General features: G+C 43.5%; 1 protein-coding gene across 2 annotated transcripts in view; it reads left to right on the forward strand.

The window, feature by feature from the left end:
* The window catches only part of COL5A1 (collagen type V alpha 1 chain), a 241500-nt gene that overhangs the window by 105788 nt on the left and 109192 nt on the right, over positions 1–26520 (forward strand). For both annotated transcript variants that reach the window (XM_007662135.4, XM_016226670.3), the window contains exons 5-11: positions 2915–3046; positions 6989–7126; positions 9021–9242; positions 10574–10738; positions 11013–11069; positions 16926–16967; positions 17215–17277. In XM_007662135.4, the coding sequence (XP_007660325.1) occupies positions 2915–3046; positions 6989–7126; positions 9021–9242; positions 10574–10738; positions 11013–11069; positions 16926–16967; positions 17215–17277 (819 nt within the window). The remainder of the gene's footprint in view (positions 1–2914; positions 3047–6988; positions 7127–9020; positions 9243–10573; positions 10739–11012; positions 11070–16925; positions 16968–17214; positions 17278–26520) is intronic.

The following is a 26520-nucleotide window of genomic DNA, read 5'->3' on the forward strand; positions in this document are numbered from 1 at the left end:
AGTTACCTCATATGTAAAATGGGAGTTAAAACTGCGAGCCCTTGTATTTAATAATAATAATAATAATGTTGGTATTTGTTAAGCGCTTACTATGTGCTGAACACTGTTCTAAGCGCTGGGGGAGATACAGGGTGATCGGGTTGTCCCACGTGAGGCTCACAATCTTAATCCCCATTTTACAGATGAGGTCACTCAGGCACAGAGAAGTTAAGTGACTTGCCCACAGTCACACAGCTGACAAGTGGCAGAGCGGGGATTCGAACCCATGATGTCTAGCTCCCAAGCCCGGGCTCTTTCCACTACCCCCAGCACTTAATCCAGTGCCTGGAACATAGTAACTGCTCAACAAATACCACAGTCATTTTTATTAGTATTATTATCATTCTGCCAGATAGTGTGGGCTTTTTATAGGGAGCCAAGTTAGTCATATTAAGCATTAGGGAGGCGACCATTTGACAAGCTTTGTGACTTTGAAGAGTTGACTTCTTTCTGTCTTTGCAAAGGGCCTAGGACAGGAACAAGGGGCACAAGCTATTGCTGCAGCCAGGCAGAGCCCTTCTCCGCTGAGGTTCTCATCTGGCCTGAGTTTGGGAACCTTTCTGCTGCTCTTTGCCAAAAGCCCATCAGCCCTCTGGCCCTTCTGCTCCCTCTGCAGTCTAATGCTGGTTTTGAAACTGGCCTAGAGGGTTTGGAGTTAAAGTATGGGTTAAAAAAACCCAGATGAAGATTCCAAGGCAGGCAAAAGTCCTCTGGAAAAATATATTTGTCATAGAATGATGCAATGAAGGTAAATGAAAAGCAGTGTGGCCTAGTGGAAAGACAATGGGCCTGGGAGTCAGAGGACCTGGGCCCTAATCCTGGCTCTGCTGTGTGACCTTGGGCAAGTCATTTCACTTCTCTGGATCTCAGTTTCCTCAACTGTAATATGGGAATTAAATCTTACTCCCTCCTACTTAGTGAGCCCCTTGTGGGACAGAGACCGTGTCCAACCCCATTAATTTGTATCTACCTAAGTACTTAGAATAGTGCTTGCCAAAGAGAAGGCACTTACAAATATAATAATAATAATATTACATTGATGTATTGTGCTCTAAAGAGGTGGTAAAAGCAAAACTCATGTGATTGAATATCTGGGTAGATGCATCAGTTTTGGTTTTTTTCTGGTTTTCCTTTGTGGTCCTTTGCTGTTCAAGGGTATCTAGCAAATGCATCTGAGTATTTCAGTAATGACAGTAACTTAGTATTTGTTAAACTGTACAAGTGCTGGGTAGATAGGAGATAATCAGATCACACAAGAAGCTCACAGTCTAAGTAGGAAGGAAGAAAAGTTTTGAATCCCCATTTTGCAGATGAAGGATCTGTGGCACAGATCAGTTAAATGACTTGCCCAAGATCATACAGTAGGTAAGTGGCACTTAGCTTTTCAATACCCTATTTATTTTGTTAATGAGATGTACATCACCTTGATTCTATTTATTGCCATTGTTTTAATGAAACGTTCATCCCCTTGATTCTATCTTTTGCTATTTTTTTTGTCTGTCTGTCTCCCCCGATTAGACTGTAAGCCCCTCAATGGGCAGGGACTGTCTCTATCTGTTACCGATTTGTACATTCCAAGCACTTAGTACAGTGCTCTGCATATAGTAAGCACTCAATAAATACTATTGAATGAATGAATGAATGGCAGAGCGGGAAATAGTGGCAGGTCTTCTGACTATTTAGCCTGCGCTCTTTCATCTAGGCCATGCTTTTTTCCTATTATTATTATGGTTGATTTAAGACTCTATCCACCACCTTGACCTCTTGTCTTTTCTAAGGAAAGGAGGCTTTCTTTGAAATCATTCATAGAATATGGAGTATCGGTTCACGCTGGAGTATAAATCCAAGTTTATCACAATGAGACACATGCATCCTTTCTTACTGTCTTATCCTCATTCTATCTAAAGAGTATTCAAGGGAATACTTAGTCAAAAGCCCTTTTACAAGTGGATATGGAAATTATTTTTTAACTGATGGAATAAAAACATGTATGCCAATGTGAAGTATTCCCCTGAATGATTAGAGATGGAAACGGGCAAGCAGATTAAGTAAAGATTCCAAAGTCAAATTTCCTAAATTGTTTTACTATCTTAATGGAGTGGACCTCAACAGCTAAACCTAGGGCTTTCAGCATGGGAAATAAATACAATCAAGACTTATCTCACCATCCATTAAGCGATTAACCCCTCATGGTTTGCTAAGCCCCAATAAAGAGTGTATTTCCTGGCTTGTCATTTGCACCTTCTATAGCCCTGGAACCTAGACTGTACTCTGTAAACATCCTTTCAATCTTTATCATCCTTCTCTCAGTAGGGTGTTAGCCCATGACAAGAAGTAAATCACATTAAGTCTCCACTATGAATTATCTAGGTGGGTGGAGGGCGGTCCACAGTTTCAGCAAATAAAGCTGTCTAGGCTTAGTGGCAAGAACATGGGCTTGGGAGTCAGAGGCTGTGGGTTCTAATCTCAGCACCACCACTTGTCAGCTGTGTGACTTTGGACAAGTTACTTAACTTCTCTGTGCCTCAGTTACCTTATCTGTAAAATGGGGATGAAGACTGTGAGCCCCACTTGGGACAACCTGATTCCCTTTTATCTAATCCAGTGTTTATAACGATGCTTGGCACATAGTAAGCGCTTAACAAATACCATCATTTGCCTGACTACTCGTTTTGTTTTGCGGTCTGTCTCCCCCTTTTAGACTGTGAGCCCGTTGTTGGGCAGGGATTGTCTCTATCTGTTGCCAAATTGAACATTCCAAGTGCTTTGTAAAGTGCTCTGCAACAGTAAGCGCTCAGTAAATACGACTGAATGAATGAATGGATGAACCTCCTCTCTGGTTGTCAGCTAATAGTGGATCCATCCTCTCTTTCAGGGGGACATCCAGCAGCTCCTCATAGTCCCGGACCCAAGAGCGGCATCGGACTACTGTGAACACTACAGCCCTGACTGTGACACGGCAGTCCCGGACACGCCCCAGTCCCAGGACCCCAACCCAGATGAATACGTAAGTTGGCACGATTGTCTCCTCATTTTCTTCTGGCAGCTCCCTGCTTCCTTGGTGCACCCAATCCCCTTCCATGGCATTCAAGGAGGAAATCCATGGCTAATAACAAGTGCCACATTGTGGGCAGGGAATGTCAATGTTTATTGTTGTATTGTACTCTCCCAAGCACTTAGTCCACTGCTCTGCACATAGCAAGTGCTCAATAAAGACGACTGAATGAATAAATGAATCAAAATTGCAGATTGGTTCTGATGTCTAATAGTGTGGTGATTCAGCGGGTCTTGACCTAGGCTTTGAGAATCCTCTTAATTCTTCCACGCCATTAGCAATCTTTTTTTTTCTGAAATCCATTAATCCCAAATTGAGCTCCTATTCGACTTCTTAGAGTACTGCGGGAGGCACTGCAGACCACATTTTTGATTTAAAAGAAGTGAAGAAAATCCATTACATGATAATTCTGATCCTTTGCTTCAGTACATGCCTCTTTCCACCTCTAAAAACTCAGAATCATCAGTTTTTTGGGGTTTTTTTTAGCTTGGTTTGGCTAAAGGAAAAGTGGTGACCGTCCCCTAAAAATGGAAAAGACTCCTCTAAGTTCCAAACCTGTTGAAAGAAGATATGCTCAGGCATAGTTTGGAACCTTTTATGATTCTCTAACACTGGAAGTTACAAAGGGTTATGTTGGACTTTATGGTGATTTGTTACTCTGGCATTTTGTAATGGGATATCTTCCCCCAAGTAGGGTTTGACATGTCTCAAATTGAAAGCTCTTGCTGGGATTGAATCACGTACTTAAGAGTTGTGTCCTCAATCAATTAATGGTATTTATTTAGGGCTTACAATGTGCAGAGCACTCTACTAAGCATTTGAGTGAGTGCAATACAACAGAGTCAGTAGATACTTTCCTTACCCACAGTGAGTTTACGGTCCCCCCATGCCGTATGTTTGTAAAGTAGCTGAAGCCTCAGTGAAAAATATTAACCATGGTCTTATTTTGCCAATATTGCCTCTGTTCCCTCTGAAATTTTACTAAATTCTTTAAGGTTGTTTTTCCTCTTTTTCAAATAATGAAAATGAGACAGAGATAGCAACTTATTAATAGCTAAAGTAACCAGCAGACCTGCCCCACCGGAAACCTTCAGATAATAATAGTAATAATAATAATAGTGATGATGGTGATCGTGTTTTTTGTCATATACTTCTTATGTACCAAGCACTGTACTAAGTGCTGGGGTACATGCAAGATAATCAGGTCCCACCAGGGCCTCACAGTCTAAGTAGGAGGGAGAAAAGGTACTGAATCCCCATTTTGCAGATAAGGGAACTGAGGCATAGAGAAATTAAATGACTAGCTCAAGGTCACACAAGAGGGAAAGTGGTGGAACCAGGATTAGAACCCAGGTCCTCTGACTCTCAGGCCTGTGCTCTTTCCACTAGGCCACACTGCTTCCCAGATACAGGGCACTAGGCTAGACCATTTAGGTGGTGGGCCGGGAATCGATCAATCATATTTATTAAAAGCTTACTGTGTGCAGAGCACTGTACTAAGCTCTTGGGAGAGTATGATGAAACAGTGTTGGTAGACACATTCCCTGTCCATAATGACTTTACAGTCTAGAGGGGGAGATGAACTTTATATAAATAAATTACAGATAGGTACATAAGTGTTGTGGGGCTGAGGGTGGGGTGAAGAAAGGGTGCAAATCCTAGTGCAAGAGCAATAAAGGGAATAAGGGTGGGGAGATTTAAAACTCTTGAACTCTTTGAACTTGGCAAGGTAGTCACAGTGTTCTGGACAAAGAGCCCAGGGTAATTGTTACTCTCCTCTAAATTAATTCCTCTAACTTTCAAGTGGCGAAAGAGGTTTTTCTTTACTTCTTTACTTCTCAACCCGAAGTGGAGAATAGTTTTAGTGTGTGGTTTCAAGAGATGCTACCCTTTCAGTTGTCTGTCAAAGGCCGGCAGCGCCTCCTGTATTTACAGCTTGAAAAGGAACTATGCTTAAAGAACCTTTTAATTGTTCAATAATACCTATTTTTGTTGAACTCTTGTCTCCCGCTTGAGGTCCTGAGGCTTCTATGATATACTATGGAAGCCATAAGTGCCCACTTCAAGTGGGAAAGCACTCCTTTCCTGCTTCTCCACCTTCTCTACTTTACCCTTTTGGCATAATAATAATTATACATAATAATAATTGTCATTTTTATTAAGCGCTTACTATGTGCCAAGCGCTGTACTAAGCACCGGGGTCGATACAAGGTAACCAGGCTCCATATGGGGCTCACAACCTAAGGAGGAAGGATGACAGGTATTTAATCCCCATTTTACAGATAAAGGAACTGAGGCACAGAGAAGTTGGGTTGCCCAAGGTGTTGCAGCAGAGAAGTGGCAGAGCTGGGATTAGAACCCAGGTCCTCTGAATGTTTCATTCAGCACAGGCAACCCTAGATGGATTTCAACAAATGGATTCTGTCCCTATGCACAGGCCAGGTGATCTCATTCACATTTGGTTTTACCAAAAATCATCATTACTGCCACAATTCAAAGGACAAAGGCCTTGCAGGTGAGGTATGCTCTGGCCTGAACAAGTCCTGTAAGAACCCCATCATGGCCCTGTGGAAAGAGCAAGGGCCTGGGAGTCTGAAGGACCTGGATTCTAATTCTGGCTCCATCACTTGTCTGCTGTGTCACCGTGGGCAAGTTACTTAGCTTCTTTGCGCCTCACTTACCTCATCTGAAAAATGGGGACCGAGACAGTGAGCCCCATGAGGAATTAGCTTGTATCTCCCCCCAGTGCTTAGAAAATTGCTTGACACACAGTAAGTGCTTAACAAGTACCATCCTTATTATCATTATTAATCACACTTTATATGTTTTGAGGCAGGATGGAATAAATTATGGAAACTAGATGTATCATCTCCCCACCCTCCTAATCTTTGCTTTTTCTGCCCTCTGGACTTGCCCAACCTCATCAGTCAATCAAACAATGGTATTTTGGGGGGCACTTACTTTGTGCAGAGTACTGTATTAAGCACCTAGAAAAGTACAGTGTAATAAAGTTGGTAGATACGATCCCTGCTCACAAGGAGCTTATAGTTTGCAGGATGAATTTACAGTCTACAGCTACGATCTACCTCAGAATGGCCAGCAGATGTGCAGTGGGTAAGGCTGATGTGTGCATTTTCCTTTTGATCCTCCTGAGAATGGAGTTGGTGAATATTGACTCCCCCAGCTCTTCCATCAAACCTGCTCTTCAGTGGCAAGGCATCCCATCAGCAACACTGGGCGGGTTTCATTGACCAACGCTTTCACTTTGGGCAGAGGGAATTGGGTAAATGGTTAGAATTCTTATCTCCCTGAAGTGATGAACTGGTGATTGACTGCAGAAAATCTTTTCTTTTTTTTTTTATGGCATTTGTTAACTAGTTACTATGTGCCAGGCACAGTACTAAGTGCTGGGTTAGATAAAAGCTAATCAGGTTGGACACAGCCCATGCCCCATATGGGACTTACCGTTTTAATCCCCATTTTATAGGTGAGGTAACTGAGGCAGAGAGAAGTTAAGTGACTTATCCAAGGTCACTCAGTCGACAAGTCGACTCACAGGCCTGTGCTCTATCCACTAGGCCATGCTGCTCTCTTCTCATCAAGTCCCATGCCCTGGGATTTAGTGTGAGAAGGATATCCTGCACAGTGCAGTCAGGAGTATCGTAGGGATCAAGCAATTTAAATTTATCATTAGAATATTGTCTTTTTACCAGAATTATATCCAAAGATCGAGTTTACTACAGATTAGGTGCTGTTTGAGGATGAAGTGCCTTTACCCCAAGAAACACTTGAGGGACAAGTTTCTAGTATTTGCTCCCCCAAAGAAAACAGCAATATTTCTCTGTTCTGGGAACTCGAAACTTCATTTTATCATAATCTGTATTTTCTTTTCAGTATCCAGAGGGAGAGGGAGAAGGTGACACCTATTACTATGAATATCCATATTACGAAGACACTGATGATGCGGGCAAAGCAGCAGCGCCCACTGACAAGCCCGTTGAAGCTGCTAGGGAAACAACAGAGATCGCAGAGGTAAGGGACACTTTGGAGATGCTCAATTATTTGATTTACTGTGTGTGTGCAGTCACTGACAAAAACATTTTTTAAAAAATGCACTTAGTAATAGTGAAAAGCGTCGGGGATTTAGAGAGCTCGAGGCTAATTTCTTTAGTGCACTTAGTAATAGTGAAAAGTGTTGGAGAATTTAGAGAGCTCAAGGCTAATTTCTTTAGGTGTGATGATTTGGTGAATGCAATAACACCCAGTTTTACTGTAACACAGAGGTTATGTTCTTGCCCTGCGTTAAGGAAAACTCACAGTATAGTACTCACACGGTCTGATGCCATGCGGAAGCTCACAGTCATTTCTTCTGACACTGAGTTACTCCAGTATCTAAAAAGATGTTGGAGGATGAATAGTTCTTCCTAGTGTTTTCTGGATTCAACCCCTTCTTATCAAGCCAAATGGACACTACTCTCATCCAAGGTAGATCTCATATCATGGCTAGACTATTGTGTCAGTCTCCTCACCTGTCTCCCTGCCTCCACTCCTTCCTTCCAATCTGTACTGCTCACTGTGGCCCAAGTCAACTTTGTCACTCAGAACTTTCCTTTTTCAAAACCCTCTATTGACCTCCAGAGTCTATTCATATCAAGCAGAAACTCCCCACAATCAGCTTCCAGGCTATTTACCAAATTCCCCCAGATTAGATATCTGTTCTCTTCACCTGATTCTCCCAGCCTTAATCTAACCTTTTCATTTCACCACAGTCTCACCTCTCCCTTGCTCTTGCTGTTCCCCCAGCCTGGAAATTCCCTTGCACCTCAAATCTACCAGACTACAGTTCTCTTCATATCCAAAGCCTTCCTAAAATCACATTTTCTCCAGCAAGTCTTCCCTGATTAACTCCCAACACCTCATCCAATCAACTTTACATTTCTCACACTTAAATATTTATTCATACCTCAACCCACCATCCCTCACACTTACATATTTATTTATACCTATCTTCAGAAGAATTATGTAATTAATTCTACAATTTTGAATTCCAGAATGCATAAAGTAATGAACTAATGTACTTGCATGTATTTATTCCACTGTGCATTTTGGAATTGATTTTGATTATCTTATTTGTAAATATTTTAATGTCCGTCTCCTTCATTAGCGTGTAAGCTCCTAGTGGATTGGAAATGAGCCCTTTCGGACTGTCATACTGATCCCAGTGCTTAGTTCAGTCATTGCACTCAGTGGGCATTGATAAATACCAACCTATTGTCAGTGATATTTACTGAGGGCTTGCTTTGTGCGGAGGACTGCACAGCACTTAGTACCATCACTGCTATCATTTCTCTAACGGTGTTTCAGCCAAAACACGTAGTGGAAACATACAATATGAATTTAGTTGAAGTGTGAGTGTATGTGGGCACTTGCATGATACAATGGTCTATTCATGACTACCTTTTTTTTATCACTTACTGTTTGGAAAGAATGGTCTTCTTGCCAAGCTTTGCAGAGCTTTGAGGAGTTTGTAGAGTGGTTTTGATGCCTAAGAGGTTCTTAAACATTAACCTACGACCTCCTTTACATTTAATATTTTCTTTCTCCAATCTATACTTCCCTACCCTTATTAAGATTTCATCTCTCCCCCAAGTCCCCTCCTCTTTCCCCAACATCTCCTCTGATTGATAGTTTTCAATAGAGAAGCAGGAGAAAAAAGTGGGTATGTGCTTGTGTGCATTATTCATTTATTAAAAAATCTGTACATGTCATTTTTTTAAAATGTTTCTTATAGTTTAAACATGTTTTGTCACCTAGTGAAATACCACCACCCAGGTCTGTTTTCTAGTTCTTCCCAAGTAAAGGTCAGATGCCTTTGACTCTGCCTGCTCTCTCTGAAATGATCATTCTTCTGATGTCTCGCTTTTAGGTGTTCACCTCTCCGCCTACAGAAAGGCCCCCAGTAGTAGAAACTGATGAGAATGATAAAACCGACCCTGACGTAGTTGATTATGATTATGGCTACTATACGCCTTCTCCTTACGAAGACATAAACTATAACGGAGAGCTAGAGAATCCAGACAAAATCTCGGAAGGTGCTGTAGAGGCAGAGATTCCCACCAGCACAGTCATCGCCTCCAACTCGTCAGATGTAATTCCTTCTCTTGGATTTCTGTTTGGTCTGTGCTTTGGAAAGGGGGTAGACACTGGAATGGGAAGCCTTCAGGAAGATGGGAACTAGAGAACTTTAAAAAAACAACAAAAGAAACCTCCCCGTGATTTTGTTTGCTTCCTTCAGTAGTGAGTCCAAGTTTTTTCTAGTGCAAACCAGTTTGAATAACTGTAACTGTGTTCATTTTTATTGTGAGTATCCTGTAGAAGGAGTGATTGTGATCATGCAGCTGAACAATGGGGCCTATTCATCTTGGTTCCCCTGTACTTTGAGATGTCTGGAGGGCTTGGGTAATCTCTGGATATAGATTTCATTTCTTCAGGGCCCTACACAGGGCCCTGGATACTGCACGTTTGGCATTGGATTTTGATGTAATTTCCTAGTAGTAGTAGAAATAATAATTGTTGTATTACCTGAGTGCTTACTTTGTACTAAGCATTGGATTAGAATCAATACGAGCATCAGACACAATCCCTGCCCCTCATGGGTTTACAGTCTAGATTTAGATTACAAGCCCCCTGGGGGACAGGGACTGTGTACTCTTTACCAGTGCTCCTTGCAGGGCTCTGCACACATAATGAATATTATTAATATTAAGAGGGAGGGAGAATAGGTACCTAATCACCATTCTACATATGAGGAAGCAGATGCACAGAGAAGTTAAGTGACTTGCCCAAGGTCACACAGCAGGCAAGTGGTAGAGGCAGAACTGCAATCCAGAGCTCCTGTCTCCCAGGCCCATGCTCTTTCCACTAGGCCATGCTGTTAAGGCTCCATTATTTTGTTCTGTTCGCCCACTAACCTCTGCCCTCTCCAGTGAGAGGCACAGCCTCTAAAAGTCAGGTTCATCTTTTTTTTTTAATGGTACTTGTTAAGCGCTAATTATATGCCCAGCAAGTACAAAGTGCTAGGATAGATGCAAGATACAAAGTTGGACACAGTTTTCTGGCCCACATGGGGGTCTCGGATCGAATAGGAGGGAATAGGATTTAATCCCATTTTATACCTGATAAGACTGAGGCACAGAGTCATTAAATGACTTGTCCAAGGTCCCACAGTGGTTGAGTGGCAGAGCAGGGATTAGAACCCAGGTCCTCTGATTCTAGGCCCGTGCTCTGTCCACTAGACCATGCTGCTTCCTTTATAGGATGCCCATTACTGATTTTGACTTCCTGGAGGTGTACTGGGAAAAGAAAAGCTCTGAAATTCCCCACAGTCTGGTTGATATGGCTCCATGTCCGTTGTGAAGAGCAAGGTTCTGGAGTGGCAAACTCACTCATGTTCATCCTTTGTTTCCCTTATGTCCTTAGGTGGGACCATTTCCAGACCAAGACAAAAATGACTTCGAAGGGGAGTTTACTGAGGAAACCATCAAGGAGCTTGAAAATTATTATGATCCTTATTTTGATCCTACCATTTCCCCCTCAGAGATTGGACCTGGCATGCCTGCCAACCAAGATACTATCTATGAAGGGGTAAGTCTAGGGTTTCTATCTGGACATGTTGAGAAAGAAAGGATGCCATCTTTCTTCCCAAAATCATTAGCCCCCATACCCCAGGCTCACTCTCCAGCGGAGAGGAACTAACTTTACAACTCCGCTAACATCGGAGGCTTAGTGCATCATGTCCAGCCTCTAGTTCTTCTAGCTACAAAATCAGAAACCCTACTCTTTCCCTCTTGTATGTACAAGCAGGTTGGCTCTCTTCCAACTGAATCTGGAACTTTCTTTTGTGTTTTGCAAAACCCAGATCGGAGGACCTCGAGGCGAGAAAGGGCAGAAGGGGGAACCAGCCATCATCGAGCCGGTAAGAGTGTCTTGTGGGGATTTCTCTCTCTCTCTTGCTCTCTCTGCACTGGGGGAGCACCCTTTCTCTGGAGTTGCTCCTTCCTCTCTGAGGAGAAGCAGAAAGAGGTCTCATTGGCCCCATGGCACTGTCAGGTCCCTTCCTCTTCAGAAGGGTGAGGGCTCAGGGAACGCTGTGAAACTGACGAAGTAACGCAGAGTGGATCAGCCTGCCTGGGCAAGCCCTTGTGCAGTTTCCGGGGACGGGGAGGGCCAGATGTGCTTGGTGGGGAAAGGGACTCCGAAGCTGTTCTTGGAAAGTCAGAGCCTGGACAGGAAAGCCAAAAATTGCAAATTCATCACTGCCACGTTTCACTTGTGTTGGGATTGGGGAGGGGAAGAGGCCGTAAAGGGGGAAATGATGAATCTGAGTCAAATGAGGAAGGTCACACGCCTGGGACTGGACTCTGGCTTAGGACTGTAGTCTGGCTCTGAGTAGCGTTACTGGAGAAAGGTCAGTAAAAGGCTCTGGGTTGTAATTCTGTTGAAATGAGTTCAACTTCCAGATGCCAAGAATGTTTTCCAAAGTTCACCTGCCTGGGGTGGGCTCTGGAATTCCCTCTTTCTTTTGACATGCTCACCAACAGGAAAGATTCTCTGATTACGCATGAGCCAAAAGTGTACTTGGAGATCACTAGAACTGAAAACCTTTCTTTGTGCTTGCTTATTCATACTATAGCCACAGCAGAACAGAACCCAGCCTTTTCCCAGGAAGAGCCATTCTGACATGCACGGAGAGAAAAATGAAAAATTAGTTTCTCTCTCAGGAACTGGAGAAGAAGGAGAAGGAGGAGGAGGAAGGGCCAGATGTGGGTTGGGGGGGAGGATGGAGGGAAGAGAAGGGTTGCTTTTATAGTTGTTTCATTTTACCACAATTTCTGAAAGTAAAATCCTGAACCTTGGAGTTTCTGGACTACAGATTTAAGTTTCCTTGAGTTTGGATTCCTGCCCTTTTAACCCCCTGATCTTCAATTTCGAGTCATGAAGAACAACAGAGCCCTACACCGTGATCTTAAGTTCATCTTCTTGGGTTTGTTAGGGTGGGCAAAATCCTGAAGGAGGCAGATTTCTCCCGCCTATGGACATCCCCCTTCAGCCCGGGAGATGGAGGTGGGATCAGCCTGTGGACACATCTTTCCTCTTCATCCTTTGTTGAGCAGGTTTTTCTTCCCCCAGCCCCATCCCTAATCCCCAGACCATCCTGCATTAGAGACACATCTTGGGTATCCGTTTGCCAGAGAATTAAGAGGAGAGGGGCGAAGGCAGGCTGCCCCTTGCTGTCTAGTTTAGAGAGACACAATGTGGACCCGAGGGGGAGAAAGGAAAAAAAAAAAGTGTTTAACAGCAATCAATTCAGTGTAATCATCCTGAAAGAATTTGGTTGGCGTGGCTGGTTCCCAACCCTGGAAGACATTGCCAGAAAGTAAACAAGACCAAATGTTACTTCTCTCTGTTCAGTGCCTGCCTTGCAAGGAGATTTGGATTTGCTACATTTTTAATCATTAACAAATGAATTTTTCTCTGATCTCTGAATGGGCTTGCCTTGATTTCTTCTTCTCTTTCTGTAGGAAGGGTAAGAGGCAGTATTTGAGCCAAATGTTATTTCCTTGGTGGAGATGTGTGTTGTTCATGAGAGTCTTTCAAAGATAATTCAGCCCCTGGAATATTTTATTTGGAGGTGCTGTGCCGGGGCCAGTAGACAGCTTCTGACCATCTTACGGTATTGACTCTCTTGTTATGATGGTAGTTAGGAAAGGGTGCCATTTAAGGTCTAGATGGAACCATTTGAGTCAACCCAGGCTCAGCTGCCTGCCTACTGTGGGGAGACTTGTCCTGTGGAATCACTTGAGGTTATTTGGGTCCCCTTCTCACCTCGGCCATGAAGGCCTGGCCCCTGACTCCCATCCTGGAACAGAAAATTCAACTGATGCTTCAGGGATAGTTAGAGAGTATACCCTTCTCTGCTAGAATGGAAAAGAATGGCAGAAAAAGCTGGATTGGAGGAGAGGGCTGAGAAAATAAACACTTTACAAACCAAGATTGTGCAGCCAGAAAATCCATTTCATCTCATAATATACCAGGCCATCTGGATTCATTTAAGACAGGATTTCCCTTCCCCCTCTGGCCTCCACATTAGCTTCTCTAAATGTGTCTCCTCCCTTCCTTTCCCTATGTCCCCCCACCCCCATCCCATTTGCCATGTCCACTGGCTCTGTGGTCAGTTCCACTAGAGAAGATAATGTAAACAGTTGGAATTTCTTAACCTGGAGTTGCTCCAGATGTCCCTGAAGTCTCAACTCAACATAAACAGATGGATAAATAGTGCAAGATGCCAAGAATGCTTGTATCATGAATCGGCTAATTAGAACATCACCCCCGTCCCCCCACCTTCCATCTTTTCTCTCTTTCTCTCTTCCACCCTCCTACCTCCTCCAGATCTTAAAACTTTCTTTTAAGAGATCTCCACATTTCTCTAGCCAACAAACCTAGTTGCTGAAGTCAGAGCCCCTCGCTGATAAGAGTCATTTTCAAATATCTTCCCCAAATCTGGAACCTGGCAGCCTCTGAGACTCCTTATAAGGGCAACGGCTGTGAGCTACAGCTCAGCTGAGAAGAGTAAAGTGTTGTCAGCACTATACAGAGATCCGGGATTGGCGCTAATCTTGGAAAGTTCCCCGGGGTGGGGTTCTGATTCCTTGTGAGAATATCCAGCCCCTTTGCCTCAAGAGATGTACCATTCTTCATGAGGCTCTCTTTCGAGTTTTGGTTCTCTAGGCACGAGGAAACTGGGTCCCATACAGTTATTTAGCAGATAATGCATAATTAGGTGAATGTTTGCATGCTCTTTCTGCCTGGTGTGTTCAGTCTCTATCTCTCTCTTCTCTCTTTTTCCCCCCACTATACTTCCCTCCCTCTTCCCCCTCTCTTTTTCTCTCCCTTTCCCTTTTTGCTGTTACTCTCCCTGGTTTGTTCCCTAAGAAATACTATTGCATCTCCAACTTCAGTGATCCAGGATTTGAGATTCGTGACGGCCCTTTAAGTTTAAGATCTGGCTCCCTGAGAACACAAATGTATAGATTTGAAGAACAGCTGCTATGCCTCCAGCCACCTCAATATCTTGTTGGATCTGCCTGGTCCCAGGTTAACCTCTAAGTCTCCTGCTGCTCTGGGTCAGCACCGAATAACTTTTGCATTGGAAGAAAGCTGGAATTTATAAAGTGGACTGGATGAAATTCCTCAGGACCCAGAGTACAGTATGGTCTCGTTCAGCTCTGTGTGTGTATCTGGGGAAACACGGTGTATATTTCAAGACTCTTTTCAGGATGCCACTGAACTATGGTTCCTGGATCCCTCTTTAGGTGGAAAACATCTAAACAGGATTAGAGAGACTGAATTACCCTGCTATCAGATTATCTATTCCCTAATGTCCAGCCGGGAATTTTGAGTCCCCTGGCAGGAGACACTGGTCTGTAAATGATAATTACATTGTGCATCTTGGGAAGAGGATTCTCGTTCCTGCAAATCGCATTATGGCTAGGAAACCTGGGTAATTTGATGGGAAGCATTTGCCTCTGTGTCACTTAAGAAAGAAACCTGAAAGATCTCTCCACCTGCTCCTACAGCCGGGTAAGCCGGTTTCACAAAGCTCAGCCTCTAGGTGAACACCCACCAGTTCTCATAAGAGCAGAGAACTAGAAGTGGTAAAATTCATCTGTGCTTCTCTCTCGGACCCAAGCTGTGCACACTTCCAGCCTGTCGGATGGTCAAGGATGGGGGGACGGGGTCCTTCCTCCAAGGCAGGAGCAGAGCAGGAGATTAGGGAAGAAGTGTGGCCTAGTGGAGAGAGCAGGGCCCTGCTCCTGGGAGTCAGAAGGACAAGGGTTCTAATCCTGGTTCCACCACTTGTCTGCTGTGTGACCTTGGGTGAGTCATTCAACTTCTTGGTGCCTCAGTTTCATCAGCTGCAAAATGGAGATTGATTAGGAGCCCCGTGTGGGGCATGGACTGTATCCAACCTAATTAGCATGTATCTATCCCAGTGCTTAGTCCAGTACCTGGTACAGAGTAAGCACTTAACAAATACCATTAAAAATAATAGAAGGATTAGCAGTTACAGTCTGGCTAATAATAATAATAATTGTGGTATTTAAGTGTTTACTATATGCCAGACTCTGTTCTAAGCGCTGGGGTAGATAATGCAAGATATTCCGGTTGGACACAGTCCCTGTACCATATAGGGCTCACAGTCTTAATCCTCATTTTACAGATGATGAAACTGAGGCACGGAGAATTGAAGTGCCGTGCCCCAGGTCACACAGCAGAGAGGCAGCAGAGCTGGGAGTAGAACTCAGGTCTTTCTGACTCTCAGGCCCGTGCTCTATCCACCAGGCCACCCTGCTTCTATAGAAGGGTGGAAGGGTCAGGGTCTCCATGCTGGGCTCACCAAGCAGAAAGGCAGAGGGGTGATGTCATCTCACACATTGTATCTGGCTCTGCTCCACCAACTGACCTTAGCTTCAACCCTGACCTGTGGAGACCACCGTACTGCAAGGGTGGGGAGGGTGGCTGTGTAACCTGATCCCCAGCCTGGCTTCCACACAGGCTCAGCTGACATTCTCTGAAGTTTATGGGGCTGACTTCATCCCTGGGAGGAAAGACAGGGCCGCAAGGAGTCCAGGAAGGGCTGGAGGTGGAGGTGAGGGAGGGAGCCTGGAATGGAATTTGATGTTGCCTTGAGATTTTCAGACCCCTATGTGGAATGGGGGAAAGGGCAGAGGGGGTGGGGGCAAGAGTAAAGATTCTCTCTTTGCTTTGGATGGCCGGGACCTTCCTCTTGTCTCCTCCTAAAAACACAAACCAAAAAGAAATCTAGATCTGAACACTGTAAAGTTCAGTCACGTAAATGGAAAAATATGCGCATGAAAACCATACAGTAACATCCCACCTACCACAGCAGCATAATTACACAGACACATGTCCCTAATCACTGCTATAGGACAAGTTGGGGGAGGCAGCTCAAACCACTGGCTTCTCGTAAGAGTGAGGTAAGGTCCTGGGAAACTGAGAGACCGGACCCCTCGTGGCTGAAGGCCTTCACTCCATAGAGAACTGGGGTTAAGCTCTTGAAAGCCTGACCCCGAGGTCTGGTCCTGAACATTGCTTACTGAATTCTGTAGTAATAGGATGAGGAATAAACTATTGATGTTTGAAGACAACAGAGTCAAAATAAGCACAAGGATGTATTTCTTTACACTTGGGATGGAAAGCCTAGGAAATCTGTTAACACAGGAAGATGTATAGGTAGAAAATATCAGTGAGTTCATGATGACTTGGGTTAAATTCATGCAACATATGGATGTAACATTTTATTACATGTAAACTGTAAACTAGCCTGTAGGCTTGTGCTCTAGACTGGACACTCGTGGGAAGAGAACATATCTACCAATCCTGATATATTGCACTCTCCCAAATGTGTAGTACAGTGTTCTTGACACACTAAGTGATCAATAAATGCTATTGATTGACTATTTGGATGGTTAGAAGACTCAAGAAGCTTTAAGTAGATTTGTGGACGATAGCTCCGTGATACATTATTAGTGAGGAAAATAATGATGTTTGAGCATGCAACCTTAGCCATGAGAATGGTTGTCAAGAGGGGCAATCATGATGCAGATTCTTTGACTGCATTCTTTGACTACACTCTGGGCTGAATGTACCCTTGACTTGTCACAATATGGCATGGTTTATGGACTTATGATATTGTCTTGAGGGAATGAAAATGTCTTGGTATTTAACAAACCTGTTTGTTCTTTTTCAGGGTATGCTCAGCGAAGGCCCCCCTGGTCCAGAAGGCCCTGCCGTAAGTAGCTTTCTGAATTTTACTTACAGGGAGAAGCACTGTCTAGTCAAGGATGATTTCCCCAATCCATATGGCATCGAAGGAAACCTGATCTTTTGGGAGGGACCATTTCTGATTTCTGCCCGACAACCAAGTCAAGCAATTTGTTCCATTCATTCCTCCTCTTTTAGGGAGTTGTGTCAGAGAATAGAGAATGTCTGCTGTCTGCAACTAATTCACCGTATTTTGTTTACATTTATTCTGCTAGGGGCTTCCTGGCCCTCCGGGGACTTCTGGACCTTCAGGTCAAGTGGGTGATCCAGGAGAGAGAGTAAGTTGTGCGGTTTTGATTTCTGTGGTTCCCCTGGGGTGTTGTGTTTGGTCAATGGTTTCCTGTGGGTCTGAATTCCATGACGACTGGACTACCAGCTTAAGGATGGAGCAGACTTCCTTCCATCTGCAAAATCACTCCCCTCTGATCTCATCAGGGAGAAAGGTAGGCTCAGCCACCTTGCAAACACATCAGAGCATGTTGGCCAAGCTGAACAGAAGGAAAAATGGGTAGGAAGGGAATGAGCATTCACACATCAAAATCGCAATCAAAAGATCAAGAAACATTAGGAAATGGGAGCTAGGGACACTTCTCTTTGAATATTATTTTTGGTAGTGTTGCCTTGAGGAAATAGTTACTCGAGAAGGCTTGCTTATGGCAAACCCAGATCCAAAATATTCACTTACCTCTTCTAGCATTTTCCTGGGAATCAACTCTACCACATATAATTTCATTAATTGCGCCGTCTCCAATGAAACATCCATCCTCAAACACAAGGGCAGATAAATGCACTTTTTTCATTTTAGATGATCTCAGGAGGGCTAGAAGCAGTTCCAACCAACTTTTCTTTCCTTCCCTATTGGAAAATGCAAAAGGGAAAACCAACATCCACTTGTCGGCTCTGCTCTCTGACGGACACCTTTCCGCATCCTGGCTGCTCCTGGGTCTTTCAGGGATAGTCGTAAGCGGCAAATTGGGGCTGACATCTAGTGGAAAATTTCGTATATTGCAAGGTGTGTTTTTTTCCCCCGTGACAAGGCGAGGAGCTCAACCGGATTAACAGCTAATAATGTACTGTCTGAGGTTGCAGATGGAGAAGACAAAATGTCCCTTAGGATGGAAACCGATTGGTTGTGCAGCAGAGTTTTAGTTTGTCCTAAATTCCTGGTTTCTCATGTCTCCTCTGGAGCCTTCTTTACTTCTCACGAACCCTTGGCAGAAGCGAGCATCATCAAACTCGAAAGTCCATACGGTGGATTGGAGGGTGATGTGATTAAGTCCGGTCATTGATAGCACTCATGGATGCCAGATGCTTCTCGGGTGACCTGGCAGTAACAGACATATGTCACGTTATGTGTTAAAGCAGGTCGTGCAACATAACAAGACGATCCGTGATCATATCTGACAACATTCAGATTCTTTTGTGGAAGTCTGCACTATCTAGAGCATTTTGCCAGGGGTCACCTGGGTCCCCCCCCCCCCCCCCGTTCCTCAACCAGGTTGGAGGAAGGCTGGATGCTTAAAATAAAAATGCGGGACATAAAATATGTGTGTCCAAACTGACTATTTTGGTGCTGTATCCATATCGGATAGGGGCCGGCCCAGCTGAAGACTGCAGTGTCCAATATAAAATTGGATCTAGGGGCCCTTAAATCTATTGGGTGCATCCACACAGGCAATTTATTGCTTAATAGTACACTTTTGTTTTCATTATACAATCTGCTTCTCTGTAGCAATCTAGATCCAGTTTTGTTTAGCGGGTTGTTGCATCTTTTGAGGTGAACTCCAAGAGTCATCGGGACAACAGGAGCACCTGATGTCTGCAGAGTCCATTCTGAGGCACTGCCAGCAGTGGAGAGGTAGAAGAAGTCTCAGATCCTCCTCGCAAGAGCAGGAAATCTGAGAAGCAGTGTTTCCTATTGGATAGAGCCCGGACCTGGAAGTCAGAAAGACCTGGGTTCTAATCCTGACTCTGCCACTTGTCTGCTGTGTGACCTTGGACAAGTCACTTCATTTCTCAGTGCCTCAGTTCCCCTACCTGTAAAACGGTGGCTGTCCCTTCTGATCCAGACAATAGATGGCTTTGTCTTTCAGGTTGGGGTGGGGAAGAAGGAAGCTACATCTCTGGCCCTATCCCTGCCCCATCAGGGGACTTGGAGGGTCAAACTGCTGTTATTCTCAATAATGGGAGAGATTCACTATAGATAGCCTTGTCCACATTATCTCTGGCTCTCCTCTCTGCTATCAGAACCCATAGCAGAGCAGTACAAGGTCAGACAGAAAAGGATGGCCCAGTGGATAAAATACGGGCCGGGGAGTCAAAAGGACCTGGATTTTAATCCAAGCTCTACCACTTGTCTGCTGTGTGATCACTTAACTTCTCTGTGCCTCAGTTACCGCAAATGAGACATGGATTGCCTCCAACTTGATTAGCTAGTTTCTACCCTAGTGCTTTGTATAGTATCTGGCCCATAGTAAACACTTAAGAAGTACCATTTTAAAAGAAGAAAAGCTAGAACATAGAAGGGATCACAAGCGCTAGGAATCTTGTCCTGGTGACATGTAGGATCTGCCAGATGCCCTCCTGGGCAGGAGTGCTTCCGATACTATGAGAGAAGTGCCTGAAGATGTTTTTGTTTTCTTTGGGGTTTTTCTGGTACTTGTTAAGCACTGACTATGTATCAAACACTGTTCTAAGCTCTAGGGAAGGTACAGGTTATTAGGTAAGACACAGTCCCTGTCCCACATGGGGCTCAGAATCTAAGTAGGAGGAGAACAGATGCATTTGAGGAAACTGAGGCACAGAGGAGGTAAGTGACTTGCCCAAAGTCACATAGCAAACAATCGGCAGAGCCTAGATTAGAACGCCGGTCCTTCTGATTTACAAGCCTGTGCTCTCTAGGTCACACAGCTTCTCAAATATGTTCCCAAATAACACCCCACTTCTTTATCACAAGTTGTATCCACAACACTAGATGAATGCCACAGGGACAGTGGAAAGGCTCTTTGTGAAGAATGAGAGTTTTCTTCCTTGCAAATATGACAGTTGGGGGAATAGCAAATGCATCCATGCAGTTAATCAATCAGTTTTATTCACTGAGCACTTAGTGTGTGCAGAGCACTGAACTAAGCACTTGGGACAGTAGAGTTGGTAGTCACATTCCCTGCCCATGCAGAAGGAATTCTTATTAAATCCAGATGGATGTAAGATGCACTCTGGACCTATTGGTAAGGTCCTGAAGATGAGATTCTGCAGGAGCAAAGTCCAAGTGATAGTTGGAGCAGGCCCTCATGTGAAAGTGTTTTCATGCCACTGAATGACATGCCGAGCTTAGTTTCCACCAGAGCTAATCTCGTTCCTATCCTTGGAGTTATCACCTCTGATGGCTTATGCGGAGGAGCATGTCAAGAGATGTGTAAGGAGACAAGAGACACTCTGAGATACTGATGGATTTTGTTCCTGGACCACTGCTCAAGTACACCTGCCTCTCACTGCCAGGATTTGGGATTTTTCAGTCCATAGCAGCTGGTTTAGAGAGGAAGATCTCCTCCATTCAGAGTCTCAATTTCCATGTTTATTCCATCTGTGAGGCTGAAACAAAGTGGAGCCTAGGGGAAGAGTTACCATAGAAATGTGATATTTTCCACAAAACTAATTACAAGTGAGCAGAGGTAATTGAAGACACACAGACCACTGAAGAAATTCAGCCCTTTGACAGACCCACACTAGTCTTCCTTCTCTTTCCCTGCGTTCTGCACTCTACGACTTCGAGAGGTCCTATTCTCGTTTGAGTGGTAATTGAAGGAAAGTTAATGTTAGTTAGCCCATGTTAGTATACTGTGTAGTTAGTATTTTAGTATAGTTAGTAGCATGTTAGTTAGCCCATTTGGGGTGTTGAGAAGGGCAGTGATCCCACTGTTCTGTCAAGTAGTCTGTTGCCACTGTCGGATCCGGAACTCTGGGTTGGAATCTGTAAGTTCCTTGAGGGCAGGGAACATGACTACCAATTCTGTTATTTTGTATTCTCCAGAGCGCTTAATACAGAGCACACAGTAAGGATTCAGTAAATACCTTTGAATGATTGATTGATTGACTGACCACATTTCTTATGTTCAACCTGTTTTCCATCCAGAAACATCCTGTCATAAATTCTACCTTGATTTGGTTTCCACTCTTCTCACCATTCTCCTCTTCCCTCCATAACTTATACTGATTGACAGAAAGTGGATTTAGTTGGAGGCCTGCCTCTATGCAATATTGACTTAAATTGATTCCTTTTAGGGTTTGAATATGTTGCACGAATTGTCAGTATACTTTCATAGTCTTGTAGCTCTAATGGACCTCCCAGTCTGTTAGTATTGGCAAGACATTTAATTGAATTCCAGATCATTAGGACTCGAGTACTCGTAAGTTGCAAATATTCCAAATGTATTTGAGATTGGCGTTTCAGACCCAAGGATTAGTGTTTGGTGGCTGGCTGTGTTTGGGGAGACTAGACTGGAACACCATCCAAGTTAGAAATCGGGTTCATGTATTTCCAATTCAACACCACCACAACATTAAGCATTGCTAAGGGACTGTTACTGAGAATCCCAGTTCATGAGTTTGCACCTCCCCCAGTGTAGCACTGCATGACAAAATGAAAATAAAATCACCTCCCTTATGGTAGTTCAGCGGATTAAAATAGATTTTTAAACACGTGGATGGGCCCACACCATTCTTGTGACTCATAGCTCACTGGATCTCCTGGTTTATTTATTTAATTAAGCATATTTATCATCTAATTGACTCATGAGTTCCAGCTGGCGATTGCTAAGCACTGCAATCTATAATGTCTACAATGGATTTTGCAAAAGATTCAGACTTTTACATTCTCACTGTAATTATATTTTTTTAATGGAACAATAATCACGTTTCTTGGTCCAGTGACATGATTGAGAATGAAAGTCCCTTCTGCAGTACATTGATTCCTTGCTTCAAACACTCAGGAATTCGATTTGCAAGCTCCGCTCTAAGTAAACTCTGTGGTCAGGGCCCAGGGACCTTTTTGGAAGACAATTCTTCAACGCTTTGGAGAGGGATTTGTTTCCAAAGCACTTGGGTGCCTTAAATCTAGAAATAATGAGAGATAATGGAATACCCAACTCATTTTAGAGAAAGGTGAGCAAGAGTACACTCTCTAAAGCGCCCTTGGAGACAACTTTACCAGTCTCAGTTCCCAAATAACAAATTCAAGTCACAGGAGCAGTAAATAGCAATTCAGCATACAAAAAGTAAGCTCCTCCTCTAGACTGTAAGTTCCCTACAGGCAGGGAATGGGTCTACGTACTCTACTCTTCCAAGTCCTTAGTACAATGCTCTCTACGTGGTAAGTGCTCAATAAATGCAGTTGATTGATTGTCTGGTTTTTATTACTGATCTACCAGTATTTCCTAGGTCCAAGGACAAAAACTTCACTTAGAGGCTACTTGAGAGAAAAACATCTATATGGAGGAATGATTTGCTTGCATTTGATATCTGGCATATGCTACTTTACAAATAGCCACCAATATATCTGTCTAAGGAGCGTAACAATTTATGAGTGGTAAAGAGTGCTGAATTACTTTATTTTACTGCCATTCAAACTCCTGGGGTCAGGAAGGCTAGCACAGTATTTTTGCCAGCTTATTTTTAAAGCTCTAATAACTCAGTCATATACTCACACTTGCACATACTGGGTTACACTACTAAATTGTGACGTCAAAATGTGAAGAAAGCTTTTTAAAAGCCTCTCTAAAATATGCACACTAATATTCTGAAGGGTCCATATATCACACACACAGCAATATCCATAACCCCAAATAGTCAAGTACCACAAACCTCCAAAGTGAAAAATTATCTGATGATGATGATAAAAGTAATAATAATAATAACATTTGTTAATCACCTATATGTGCCAAGCACCATATTAATTTCTGAGGTAGATACAAGATAATCAGATTGGACACAGCCCCTGTCCCACATGGGGCTCACAGTCTAAGGAGGAAAGAGATCAGATAGTGAATCCCCAGCTTTAGATGAGGAAACTGAAGCACAGAAAAGTGAAATAACTAGCTCATGGGCACACTGCAGGCAAATTTGTTTTATGGTGCTTGTTAAGCTCTTAGTATGTATCGAACACTGCTCTAAGAATTGGGGTAGGTTCAAGTTAATTAGGTCGGACACAATCCCTGCCTCACATGGGGGTTCCCAGTCTTTAGTAGGAGGGAGAGCAGATAATGAATCCCCATTTTACAATTGAAGAAACTGAGGCACAGAGAAGTTAAGTGACTTGCCCAAAGTCACACAACAAGAAATTGGCCAAATAATTGGCAGAGCTGGGATTAGAACCCAGGTCCTCTGACTCCCAGGCCTGTGCTCTTTCCATTAGGCAATTGCATTTAGGATTCTATTCCACTAATTATAGTCCAGTGGCTCTTCTAAGCATTCAGAAATGATCTTAGAAAATTATGATTTGAAGGATCAGTGCAGGTTACCCAGTTCACACGTTGATGGTGGTGTGGGTATCCATCTTGGCCCCTTGGCACATTTCTTTTTCTCTCTTTTGGAAGAAAAGTCCAGCTTGATCATTGCCTCATCTCTGAGTGCTCAGAGTTACAAGCCACTAATGAACAAATAGCATACAAATTGAAAACAGCCAGCCAGCAGGTGAGGAGAAAGGTTTGATCCACTCAGCCTTCTTCCAAGTATCAAAGGAAAATAAGCAAGCACAGCCCGCGACGTGTTGTTTTTCAGGGATTCGGTAGTGAATGACAAGAACCATTATCCTCTAGCTTCACGAGGAATCCATGGGTATTCCCATTTTCTTTCATTGCTAGAAAAACCCCATCACCCATTTTCTCCTCTCTAACTCAGAAGGTCGATTATTTCTTTCCTTATTCATCTTTCTCCTCTCATCTATCCCAAACCCACTCCTTCCTCAAACACATCTCTGCCTGGGATAGAGAACATCTGAACATCTGAAGGGTGAGGGGAATTGGGAATTGCCTTACCTACCAATCTGTCTTCTTTAGGGCGGAGAGAAAAGATGTTATTGATTTTTTCCTAGGAAATCTTTTGTTTCAACAGCAGAATAGACTGCAACCAGTCTGATTTACCTTCAGCAACTTTCATTTGGGAAGTGTCTTCCTCAGCTTCACATCTAATTAAACCAACTTTCCACCTCCAGGGTGCACCTCCTCTTAAAGTGAGAGGTTCACACTACTTTCAGAGGGTTTTCGGAGAGAGTAGGTGCCTCTTTTCTTCATTTCTATTTCTGTAGGGAAAAAGCAAGAGCCAGCGTGAAAGTCTGGTTGGTTTCTTTTCTAGGAGCCATCTGGTCTCACCCTGGATCAGATCCAATACACCGGGCTTGAGCACATAGGGTAGATGTGGGGTTACATAATAATAACCTGATGTTGAGTTATCCTGAAGATCTTTCTAGGAAATGAAATATTATTCAGTGACAAACATTTCACTTGGGAGTTGCGTATTTTGTACATACCGTGTATGTTTGTTGGTGCCAGAGTCAGCTACTCATTCATGCAAAACATGTTTTAACAAAATGAGTTTGATGGAGTACACTGAGGTAGACAAACAATCTCGGGCCTGGCTGATCGAATACTAAAGAAAAAAAAAGAGGTGCATACCAAAAGTCAAGGCCAGCCTAAATTATTTATTGCGCTTCAAATCCAGCAGTTGATACTGACTTATGAACCTCCAAGTCCCCATCACTAAATTGGATACTCCCCTATACCTGACAGAGGCTAAGTAAACAGTATGAAAACCACCACATCAGCCACTTATTTTCACAGTAGTCTTGAAAACAGATAGGTTGGTGTGAAATGTAGCTTCTGACTAACAGCTCAAGGGACTCTATTGTGAACTGATAAATCACCCTGCCCCTTTGAATGTTTACCATCAAATTTTTTTAGTCTGTGTTACTGTTTCAGGTGGATGACAACGTATCTCTCATCCTCAAATTCTTTTTAGCATGAAATCACTGAGGGGTCTCCAAAGGCGTCCTAGAAATAGTTGTCCAGTACTGAGGACACACTAGTACTTGTGAATGTTATTAGTTGTAGTTGCAAGGGGAAAATGCGTGGGTCAGCTAGCATTGTGGACACTTACTTTGAGAGCTCACCTCCTCCAAGAGGCCTTCCCAGAGTGAGCTTCCCCTTTTCCCTCTGCTCCCTCTGCTCCCTCTTTGCCCTCCCTCCACACCTCCCCTCAGCTAAGCCCCTTTCCCCCCTTTCCCTCTGCTCCTCCCCCTCTCCCTTCCCCTCCCCTCAGCAATGTGCTCATTTGTATATATTTTGTATTACCTTATTTATTTTATTACCCTATTTATTTTGTTAATGAGGTGTACATCCCCTCGATTCTATTTATTATGATTAAGTTGTCTTGTTTTTGTTCGTCTGTCTCCCCCAATTAGACTGTAAGCCCGTCGATGGACAGGGATTGTCTCTATCTGTTGACGAATTGTATATTCCAAGTGCTTAGTACAGTGCTCTGCACATAGTAAGCGCTCAGTAAATACTATTGAATGAACTTACTTTAGAAATCTATTCCTTTTGGGATATTAAACAGGGTTCCATGGTCTCATATTCCCATCACGGAAATGTGTGGCCATAACATAACTCAGTGATGTTGTCGGCTAAAACCTTGGGCCACCCATGTGCTTGCTTGGATATTCCCAGACACACACCACAGAGATACAGCAGATCCATAGACGGACGATGCGGTGGGGCGGTTAGGGGATGGTTGTTTCTGAGAATCTACCATTCTAAATCAGAGTGATCATTTGCACTGATTCTTAGAGTAGCTCTAAATCACCTGTTGCCTTTTACAGCTGTCAGTACTCTATTTCTAAGGAGAGAGAATTTGGAGTGGGAAAATGTCAAAAGTTTTATAGAGTCTTTTCCAAGTAATCTGGGCTAATTCTAAAGCAAACCCTTCTTGCTTGTTCCAGGAGAGACCCCTGCCGATCATTCCCTTGTCTTGGGAATATATGGATACATTTCTGCTCCACTGCTCTGTTATGTTGTTTTCTTTGAGAATTAGTCTGCTCAGCTAAGCATCAGTTAGCTGTGGTACTCATTCAGCGCTTACTATGTGTCAAGAACCATGCCCAATGCTGGGGTAAAAACAGGATTATCAGTTCAGTCACGGTCCGTATCCCACACAGGATTCTCAATCTAAATGAAGGAAGGTGGATTCATGAGACAATAAGAGGAGAGTGCAAACAGTGATAAGTTACAAATCCAGCAGACCAGAATAAAAATCTTCAAGTAAGCTGCTAAATTATTCTTGGAAGAGGGGGCTGTGGCGGTTCTCGGCCTCCTCCCCGGTCCAGACAGCAGTCGTTGACATAATTGATTTGGAATGTTGATTGGAACCTGGATTTAGTAGTCATCTGAAAATTGCCCTCTAGAGGCTTGGAACTATTCAGGAAAGAGAAGGGAGGAATCATTACATAGCCCATCTGTGTACACAGCTGCCTA

Source organism: Ornithorhynchus anatinus, chromosome 4 (genome assembly GCF_004115215.2).
Source record: "Ornithorhynchus anatinus isolate Pmale09 chromosome 4, mOrnAna1.pri.v4, whole genome shotgun sequence".
NCBI lineage: Eukaryota > Metazoa > Chordata > Mammalia > Monotremata > Ornithorhynchidae > Ornithorhynchus > Ornithorhynchus anatinus.